This window comes from Diadema antillarum, unplaced genomic scaffold (assembly GCF_040938485.1).
Source record: "Diadema antillarum isolate AM-2024a unplaced genomic scaffold, OU_Dant_1.0 seq00001982_RagTag, whole genome shotgun sequence".
Taxonomy (NCBI): Eukaryota; Metazoa; Echinodermata; class Echinoidea; order Diadematoida; family Diadematidae; genus Diadema; species Diadema antillarum.
This window is the reverse complement of record NW_027272640.1, coordinates 127,954-138,794: the sequence shown is the minus strand read 5'-3', so window position 1 is coordinate 138,794 and position 10,841 is coordinate 127,954. Positions and strand designations below refer to the sequence as shown.

The following is a 10,841-nucleotide window of genomic DNA, read 5'->3' as shown; positions in this document are numbered from 1 at the left end:
CCAAACACCCCACATCCCCCCCCCACCCCAATCAACCTGTCCTTCCCACCAGCGCAAAATTCAACCAGTCATCAGCATCCTAAAGTGTATGCACTGCGCTGGTCTATTTTTTGTTTCTCAAGATTTAATCATGCCGTTTGCTAGTTCAAAGAGTTCACTAGGAGTTTTACCAAACAGCGAACAGTGACAGCAGTGTATAAAATACTATTAACACCAGTGCATGTGATGCGTAATACACAGCACGCCAGTGGCAACAGTACAGCAGTAAACATAATACATACTGGCAACCCGGAAGCACCATACATGATTTCTGGTCACGGGTCAGTGTACTTAGCCCGAGCTAAACTCGCGTACCTTTTATACTGAAGTTAGCTTGGACCTGAAGCTGACCTGATCCACCCCCCTAGAGCGGACTAACTTTAGCTCAGACTAACTATTTTTCGACCTTTTATACTGAGATTTAGCTCGCTTCAGGTGCGGACCTGAAGTGAGCTAACGCCCAATATAAAAGGGGTATAAGTTGCTGACTGGCACAGCTTAGTAGTAATAGTATGTTGGATAGTTGCACAGTCAGCCGTCTTATTACAAATATAAAACTTGGTTTGACTCGATGTAACACAGCCTCGCTTTGAGGAGCCATTGTTGCCCTGAATATGGACCTGATAGCTAATGTAGGCTCTGATTTGATAAAGACTTGTATCTCTTTGTTAGGTTTGATGCAGCAAAGTGAAATACTCAGTATCTTAAATCGTATGAATGCTCAGATTCTGCAAATGCATCACAAGATTGTGTATGGTCTAGTACAGACTGGGATAGTTCTAACACTATAGTAACAGTAATGATTTTCTTCTTTTTTTTCAGGTCCACGGAAAAAGAATGACATGGATGGAGAGCTACAATTGTATCTCTACTCTGTTGATGACTACTGGTTGTCGAGAAAAGCCATCATCCATGATCTTTGGTGGTCCTCCAGCTATCTCTCCCTCTTTGATTGTTCTCTTGAACCAATCATCAATGGATTGCCGCATATTTTGAGATTTCATTGACATTGGACCTTCGATGAATCTGAAACCTTATCTCTAGTTGCCATGGCAACATATATAAGTATTTTGCTTTAGTTTTCTGCACGAAAAGTTGCTTGAAGTGGTGACTTTATCAGCAAGACATTCGGGGAGATACTGGAAGTTGCAACCAATTGTGTTGACGAGAAGACTCTGCCATCAGTTTGGGAGCCTCTGATGACAACTTGCGCGCATTAACTCTCATTGCTGTATTGGGTCACATGTGTGCTACCAAGTGATAAATGATGCGCATAAATGAATATTTATAGAATGAAATGTGTTAGCATCCGTGTAAGTGCATTCTAAACCACATGTAGGGAGTGAGAAAAGTGACATCTTGAATATGTTCTTATTATCAGGATTGTAGCACTTGAGGGTTTGGGTGTGAAGAAATGCAGTGTACAAAAATGGTCGCTCGCCTGTGCCATTGTCTTGTCTGTAAACCAGTCTTATGGTGCAAGCAGCTAATCATGTCTTGTTTTTGCAACCAAGCATGCCGAAGATTTTTGCTGAAAGTCATGGCTGTGTATTCCCTCACTTTTTTCCTTGTTCTGCCTTTCTTCTTTCGTAGTCTCCCACTGACAAAATACTACAAATTATTCCATGATCCCCTGAAAACCCTTGATGAGGCAAGAAGAATGAATCAGGAGCAAGCTGACCTAGCTGAGAGCCAGCTGTTCCAGATGTCCAAATCAGAAACAAAAATGCTGTATGAAAAGTCTCGAGAAAACGCAAAGCTAAACCTTGTCATTGGGATTATAACTATGTCTAGGTATGAAGGGAGCGGAGTGAGACAAAAACATCCCAGGTATTTAACCCAGGTCATGTTAGCCTTACATTTAGCCCTTCAACAATCAGGGGGACTACAAGACACAACCATGTTCATATGCAACACCAATCGTGTGCCTAAAGACCACAAGGAAGCAATAAATCTGTCAGAATTCTTTCTCAGTGTGAATAAGCCCACCAAACTTGAGATAAATCGGTATGAGAGAGAGAAGCTAGATTACCAATTCTGTCTTTCTGAAGCATCAAAGTTTGATGCCAGGTATGTGTTACTGCTTCAAGATGATGCCCTTCCCCATCGTGACTTTTATTCCGTTTTGATGTACATCCTAAGAAATAGGCTTGAAAGCCATATATCTCATGGAGATCAGCACGTAAGCAGCAATGACTGGTTGTGGTTAAAGCTTAACTTTCCCAACTCTCTTGCAAGGTATGAACGCAATTATTACTTCGCCATAGAATGGGTTTCCATCAGCCTTGTTATTACAGGTGTTGGTATGCTCCTCCTCTCAATTTACAGGGAGGGTAGAGGTCATCTCACGAACACAACTCTCAATGGAGGATCTCAGTCGTTACTAAATCACTCAAGTTACTATGATGTCTTTCTTGCCAGCTTTGTGTATGTTCTCCTGGTAGTTTGGTTGCTAGGGAAGCCATACATTAGCTTAGCCCGGACAGCATCCCCTTCCCTGTACACACTCGGGCCGGGTACCTCATGCTGCTTACCGGCCGTTCTCTTCCCTCAATCCCAAGTTCCGGGCATCCTTGAGTATCTCCAGGCCACAAAGCTTTCCAGTGACAATCCCTTAGACTTTGCACTGGATGATTACCACCAGAAGAGAAAGCTGCGACAGTACCTGCTCAGTCCAAACATTTTTACACACATAGGCTTCATATCAACGCTACATATGGTTCCCAGCACTAAGGAAGCTGAAAATTATGTGTTTGCCATGAAAATTCTCAAATGTGGCTTGATGCAGTCTTCTGATGCTTCTGATAAGATGGTACGAACTCTAAAGATTTATCCCAAAAGTTATTTTTTAAAATAGACAATACCAAGCATATCTTGAAGAAATTATACAAAGTAATTCATTGTGATATCAGAGTTTCTTTACCTAAGATGCCATTTCTCAATTTTAAATTGCAATGGCTGTTTCAGTAGTTATGCTTCCTGTGTTTATGGAAAGAAGACTTTAAAGAATGTTTTCATTCAACACTTTCATGCAGCTGTAAATAGTAACTGTAGTGTAGAGATTACATTCAGTAACTCACAACTCTGCTTTCATACATGTACAACTCATTTAGCAGATCATCTATCATTTTATTACTCAGGTCATTTGCATACTTATAGAGTTTCATTATTTGTCTTTCTTATGTGTGATTGCATGATCAAACTCTGCTTCTTTTTGTTTTTTTTTTTTGCAACCGAATCATGTTCCTGTGGTGAATGTACTCTAATGGTGCATACTAAGCCAAAGACAAAAGATGAATCTTGCCAATGTGTCAAACTTATGGTTCCATTCTATGTATGCTAAGTAGTGTCTCTTTTGTGGGTACAGAGTTTAATCGTCTGAACAACATAAATGTAAAAGATCATTAAGGACGGTTTGCAATGATTTTTATGTGGTTAGTATCACACTGTTGACATAGTACTGCTCATTTTATATCTGCTTTAAATGTCACTCATCATTAACTTTACTGTATTTATCAAAAGATCTTTTCATGATGACTTTTCCTGTGGTTATATGACAGACACAGAGATTATTCTCATTTAAATTCAAATAAATCATGGCATCATTGTTTTGTGTTGAAAAGGTCTGTGGATTTATGGAGAAGAAGCCATGCCAGATAACATACTGGCATCAAAATGTCATAAATGCATCTTGACTTCCCAAAGCAATTTTTCTGATATATTGCTTTGTGAATTCCAGTTGTGAATTCCAGTTCTATTAAAGAACAAATTTTGTAAGAGGTAGTTTTCAGGTAACCACGCTGGATAAAAGGAAAGCATAAAATGGAGTGAAATTCCCTTCTAGTCTAATAATAAAATAAACAAGGAAAAGTACAAGCAATCCGTGAAAGTGTCTGATTTATATTTGAAATTTGTTTATTCATTTACAGTATGAATTGAATATCGTCGCTGGGGCAACAAGACCTCGTATCTACAAAATGTCAAATGTTCAGGAGAGCCAAAAAACATGGCGGCCAAAGCACTATACTGAATGGGATAGCCTTTCCTTTGACATGTCGTGGTGGCTTCATTTTTTGAGTATGACAGTTGGGATTTGGGTAGGACATAACTTAACCCATTATTTGACCATTAATCAAAACAAGTCATTTTCACCAAAATTGCAGATACAAGGTCTTGTCATCCCAGCGACGATATGTAGTTTTCAAGGTCTTATTCAATTCAGCATGAAGTGATTAACTCCACAGCTGTGAAAAGTATGGAACTGTACATTTTGTAATGAATAAAATTCACCTATTGTAGTGAAGTCATTTTTCAGGGATTCAGTAAACCTGGCATAAGTTGATATACACAGGATGGGAAAAAATCTGTAAACATATGTCAGTATCAAGTTACACGGAATTCACCAAAATAAGAAAAGAAAAAAAAAAAGATAGTTCCAGAACTCTCTTCTTGTGTCGACTTACATGATGTAGACTTACACAAGGTTAACTGTATGTGTAGGATTGAATAGCATCATCTAACTCACAAACAGGAGATTCACTTTACCTCAGATTTGATGTATGCATATGAGTGTATCTGTGAAATAACCTCATGAAGTGTTTGTAACCTTTTGGTAGAATGTTACAGTCCTTCTAACACTCACTGAAGTATGGTGAATACAGTCAGTGCCTTAATGATGCTTGTGTGAACAGATTCATACAATGATGTGCAAACTACCTGGTAGATAACAGAAGGACATCATCTCCTTCAAGATCCCCCATCCCTGGGCTGGTGCAAATCTCACGAGCTTTCACCCCATACCTAGCTGATATAGTCTCAAAGAAGGCACATGGTATGGAATGTAAACCTAAGCCACAGGGCCTCCACTAAATGCCTAGCTTTTATTAAGATCTTGGTATTCATCATGTGTGTCTATTCAGAAAGTATGTACACTGAACTCGCGATAAAGCCTGAAATATGTATAAGGAGAGACTGTATTTCTCTCAATAAACCGTAACTGTAGACAGTTTAGTCTGAAAACATTCTATTATAACTATTGTTCACATTTCATATACATTGTATTGAACTTTTCTTAACATTAATTTTACCGATTCAAATGTTTACAGTGGTTGTTTCTATCCCTAACTCATATTTTAGAACTATTTTAAAGCACTAATGCTGGGTTTTTGTTTCATCTGCAAATGGTAAATTATGCCTTTCAGATGTCATTTTGTTCTTTGCATCTTAGATGTGAATAAGACCTTTTCGCCATGAAAGATTTCATAAATTCTTAGTTTTGTACACTTTAATTACGCTTTTTATGCTTGATTTCTCATTTTGATAAGGACAACTGAAATGTGGATGTGAGTTTCTCTGTAACAACTTAAGCATGATGTGATTCTGTATCAGTGTATGATGCACATGAAAACAACAATTTTTTTTTTTCTCCTGTATTTATTAGTTGACTCAGATTTTTGGTTGGAGGGAGATTTTTTGTTGGAGGGGAGGTAGAAGGGGGTGAAAGGGGAGAGAAAGGCCATCTGATAGACAGCTTCTGTTTTTAGAGGGGAAATAATAGGATTGTAATTTAGAAATGAAAAACATGGAGCAAAATGCGTGCCAAGAAATGACATGCCAAAATTATTAAGAAGTTGATCCAGTGATGATTAGTTTATCTTTTAATAAACCATGTAATTTTTTCAGACCTATTTACCCTCAGGGCTTCATTTCACATTGTCATTACATACATTCTTGTTTAAACATGCATGTGCGTGTATTTTGTCTTAGTGTGTTACAAGATATTAAATTGGTGCAAGTTGTATTATACTAAGCAACATACCACTTTTTGGTGATTATACCTGTCTTTGATGTCTTTAATAAATCATAAAATTATAAAGATTTTATAATTCTGAAGATATTGTTAAGCATACTTTGTACACACTGTATTGGTACACTGCAAATGCTAATGACAGAGCAGCTGAATTACTCTTGAATGTAATTGTAATGTATCAATAAATCCAGTGAAGAAACTCGATGTGATTTTAAAACTGGTTGATGTGACAGTAAATTTAGATCAACTCTCACACACATTTAGCCATCCACTCATCTTTTGTTTATCAATGCATGAGCATTGCTCTTTCATAATTTGAGGATGAAGGTGATGAGAGAGAGAGAGAGAGAGAGAGGGAGAGAGAGATGTTTTATAGTGAAAAAAAAATGGTCAATTACAGGGCTGCCAACTCTCACTTATTGAGCGTGAGACTCACGCAATTCAACCAATTTTGACTGTCTCACTCTGATAAACGAAATCTCACGCTAAACCCCCAAAATGGAATGTACATGACTACAAAAATAAATATATCTGTAAATTCTCTGATATTCCGAATATCGATATGCCCAAGCCCCAAATTCGAGATTTTTCGGCGCGGGTGTAAAGCTTTACCAATAATAATTGTTTTCGGTTCGTGCGCAAAGACGAGCTTTTGGATTACGATTGGTTTCTACATATACCACGTGAGCGTAGTTTGGTACTTTTGGCAAATTACAGTACATGTATGGCTATGACGTGTGGTTTACATCGCTTTACATACACTGACTGTGTACGTAGTATGTACGGCCGCACAGCAGGCCGCCAGGCGCCAGCCAGGAGGTCGCTCCGCTCCCTCAGTGTCTCACGCCAAACTCTCACTCAAGGTTGGCAGCCCTGCAATTATAATTTGATCCTTGGCAAACATACATATAACCAGCAAGAGCACTAAACTACACTGTTGTATTAAAAGTCACATGTACTGTACATTGTAGTAAATGCAGTTTCCGAACAATTGCAATACATTCAAGGAATAGTTGCTGGAATTCCCTCTCATAATACATACATATCAATTGATTTTTATTTCTTCCCAATGCCACTCAACCTGTTTTTTCTGTCACTGACAGATTATAAGAGTACAAAGTACATGTAATTTCTCTTTATCAGCAGTAAATGATCATTCATCTATGACAATTTGAAGGCTGTACTGTATGCAGTACTGTAATTTGATGTTGATCAGAATGCTTTGTTGTAAAGGTGATGTGTACGGTGTACATTGTATATTGTTTACATGTACATGTATTGCATTGAAATATGCAACAAGATACACGTACGTTGTACTAAGTACATGTAAAGCTGAATTCTCATTGTGTGAAAAAAAAAAATTAAAGAAATTGAATTAAAAATTGTATAGGTACAGTGGTGAATCATGTACAGTATCATAAATTTATGCTGTTGCATCATTACCACTTAAAAAAAAAAAAAAAAAAAATGGGTTCATTTCAAACAAGGGCCGGTATTACACATGTATACAGTGCACTCTCGTTATAATGAAGTAAAAAAATGGGCTACAATTTTATCCACTCTATGTATCTTTATTGTTTATTTGTTCGGTCATAATGAAATTTCGATATATAATGAAAGAAAACTGTCAGTCTCGAGGACTTCGTTATTACGGGAGTCCACTGTACCACCATACAATTGTACATGACACAATGTACATACTGTAACTCATTGTACACACCATTGACAATGAAGTCCATCCACATCCAGTCGTGACTAAAAGATAACTCACACACAATGTTAGATTTGATTATGCTATTCAATGTAATTTATTGAATGTGAGGTTTAGACTGAACATCACATGTAGTGTACATCTGTACATTCCTGAAAGGAGCTTTGTTTTCATCAGCCAAAAACTTTGCAAATGACTGCACAAATTAACAAATAAGGGATGCATTACATGAAAGCACAATAGGCCTACAGTACACTGTACATGCTGTACAAAAATACAGAAATACATTTACATTGTACTCCTTAATTACGGGGGAGGGGGGGTGCATGGAACATAGTCTTGATACATTGTAAATGTATTGAGGTCATAACGTATATTATATGCACGAAGTGCACAACACAGGTGTAAAGTTCCCTGCAGGTACAGTAAAATCCACAGTGAACCCTGGAAGCTCTAGGGTTGTATACAATTTTATGCTCTCTTGACCTCGTTTTGAAGCATTTCACCACACTGAATTAGCTATTACCCAACCTTTTTTTTTCTTTTAAGAAAAAACAAATCTATAGTTAGATCTTCTGTATGATTGTCTCATTTGTAAGTTTCCCATTTCCAATATGTTGTCAAGTATTTGCATGGTGGTTAAAACGTTGCAACAAGATAAAACCACATCATGGACCACCCTGACCTACAGTACCTTAGCATTGATGTAAAACAAAGCTGTCATGTGACTTTGCCACCACCTGCATAATACTCCTACAACTACTCTGGCTTGGTATGCATGACTTTACATTTTCTTTTAACAAAACTGCACAGTGTATATTTCCATGTTGACTATAGCCAAGAGAAATCCTGAATAGAGTACAAAATGTAATCAATCATCCTTGTAAAATAACTCAATATCATTCACTTAAACTACATTGTATTTCAAGCTACAAAATATGCATACTATGCAAAATGGAAAAAAGGAAAAAAAATGGGTAGGGTTCATACTACAATTGTAGCTTTTGAACAGTGACATAAGTGGAATGGCTATCCAATTTTATCCCCCACATTTTGTCCAACTTCTTCTAAAGCTTTCCTGATCTACTGTTTTAAATTGTTACACTTTGTTCCCACCCCACCCTGCCCCCCCCAAAAAAAACAAACAAACAAAAAAAAAAAACATAAGTTTTTTTCTAAAGGAATATTGCAATACTCATCATGTGAATTTCTAACATCACTAAGAATGGTACAGCTTTGGTCTGCTTTCTGAAGCTGTGGCCAAACAACTCCTCCAACCACAATGAGACACTGTACAACTGTACAATGTACAGTATATGAAGGTATATGTGGGTGGGATTGTGCTAAAACTCACAACCTACTGGCACAGCACATTTGCACAATGCGTTTCCCATTTGGCTATAATGCTGAACACTACTTTGTAGGACAGGAATACACATTATTAGAACGTGTTCATTGGTATCCAAGTACATTGTATTGGTTGAATTTGGCTGGGGTTAGAAGATATGGTGCATTTTAACATTTCTGTTAATCTGGAAATGAACAGCAACCCATTATAACTTATCATTTAGTCTCTAACTTTATATCATTTAGTTACATGATGAAGTACAACCACAATTACCAAGTCCTTTAAAAAAAAAAAAAAAAAATTATCTTCATAACAATTACTTGTACCGTAATAACATATCACTAAAATATCTATGATCTATAGACAAAGTATGATCCCTTGTATTATACACCTGTATTAAGTGCTCCAGTATACAAATGTATGTAACAATGACAAGGATCACAACTGAACTCTCAACACTCCACCCACATGGTATTTACACCATCTGTTAAAGTGGTGTGATTGGTGAGTTTTGCCTCCTGGATTTGGTTCTCACAAAAATCAATGATGTAAACAATAAATTACAACTTGCCTTTTCTCAGGCATACATATTTGAGAATATTAACCACAGATAATGAAAGCAAACATCAAGTGCATACACATGTACTGTAAGTTGATAATCCTGCTAATTTGATTTCCTAAAGTTGTAATTTCTCAGACCACAATACCAGGGCACAATACTGACATAACAAAAAGAACATCAGTCAAAAGTTCACTATGCATGAAATTAAGGCAAAATTAGGGGGGGGGGGGGGGGACATGGAGACATAAAGAAGTCTTTTTAAGAACTTTCTACAATGACATGGCAGGGTAACTACACATACACATTGTATTTACTGAGTCAGAGTGTCATTTGAAAATTCCTGATGAAAATGGTAAATAAACAACAACAAAATATCTGTACAGAGTTATGACAAAATGCAGAAGTGGAGCACTCTCTCTGCCAAGATTGAAAAGCCAGGCACATTGTTTTGAGTCTCCATCAATAGCGGTACTTTGTTGAGTAGTCTTTTGGTGAGACGACCAAACCCCTTCCTTTTCGTGCTCCCCTGTACACCGTCTCAACAATGTCAATGACCTCCTGTTCATCATCAATAGGCCAGTTGATCTTGTTGTTGTTACCAGTCCCAAGATCAATCATTATGTGCTTGTTGCGGAAGAAAAACATCACAGTGCATGGGTCATACAACTCGTACATCTTGTTGAAGTCCGGCACTTCCGTGATGTCCACCAGATAGACGACAGCAAAATTTTTCACTTTGTCACAGATTTTGTACAGAGTCTCATCCATTTTCATACATGTGGGATCCCAGTCGTGGCCGAAGCGTATCACCACGACACGGTCTTCTTCTCCAAGGATGGCCTGGTCCACTTGCCAGCCATTGTGAAGATGCGGCAGCATGTACGACATGTTGGCGTCTCAAAACTTCCTTTCCCGAGAGAGAGTATGAAAGTTTGATCACTACTTTGACTTTACTTTCTCACAATGGCAAAGAATGCTTGACAAAACTGAACTGGTGTGCAGTCGCAGTGTTTCTTTGTTTTTATTTTTAAGTTCGAGTGTATAACAACGGCACAGTCAGTAGTCACTCACTGAAAATATTGCATTGGCAGTAATGGATCTACGCTACTACTAGACTGGTCTGTCCAACGTCAACGAGTAAAAAGAAAGCTCCAAGTTAGAGAACGTAGATTCCGAGGAGTTCTAGCTCAACATCAAGCAAGTCATTGACATTGACAATGTTAATTTATTACGATTAGAATACGATGTTCACTTATTACTGCATACCCCGTACGTTTGCTTGCGTTTTGGTTGCGGTAGACTAAATAGTGTGGACGACGTCGACGCGACGTGGTTCTGTACCGGACGGATGCCGGGGGAGGAATATTCAAGA

At 37.8% G+C, this 10,841-nt stretch overlaps 2 protein-coding genes across 2 annotated transcripts; one reads left to right on the top strand and one right to left on the bottom strand.

Moving 5' to 3' along the window:
- The first annotated feature begins 1,059 nt into the window (after positions 1–1,059).
- Positions 1,060–3,784, top strand: LOC139713474 (post-GPI attachment to proteins factor 4-like). The gene is made up of 2 exons (XM_071625201.1): positions 1,060–2,851; positions 3,779–3,784. The coding sequence occupies exons 1-2, from the start codon at positions 1,454–1,456 to the stop codon at positions 3,782–3,784; spliced, it is 1,404 nt and encodes a 467-aa protein (XP_071481302.1). The 5' UTR covers positions 1,060–1,453.
- A 5,821-nt stretch (positions 3,785–9,605) lies between these two features.
- Positions 9,606–10,677, bottom strand: LOC139713477 (thioredoxin-like protein 4A). Its single transcript, XM_071625205.1, has one exon. It carries the CDS (start codon positions 10,355–10,357, stop codon positions 9,929–9,931), a length of 429 nt encoding a protein of 142 aa, XP_071481306.1. The 5' UTR covers positions 10,358–10,677; the 3' UTR covers positions 9,606–9,928.
- Positions 10,678–10,841: the final 164 nt, after the last annotated feature.

Bases quoted from the DNA above. Each gene is read 5' to 3' on its own strand.
- LOC139713477 (XM_071625205.1), bottom strand. From the start codon at position 10,357: ATGTCGTACATGCTGCCGCATCTTCACAATGGCTGGCAAGTGGACCAG.
- LOC139713474 (XM_071625201.1), top strand. From the start codon at position 1,454: ATGCAGTGTACAAAAATGGTCGCTCGCCTGTGCCATTGTCTTGTCTGT.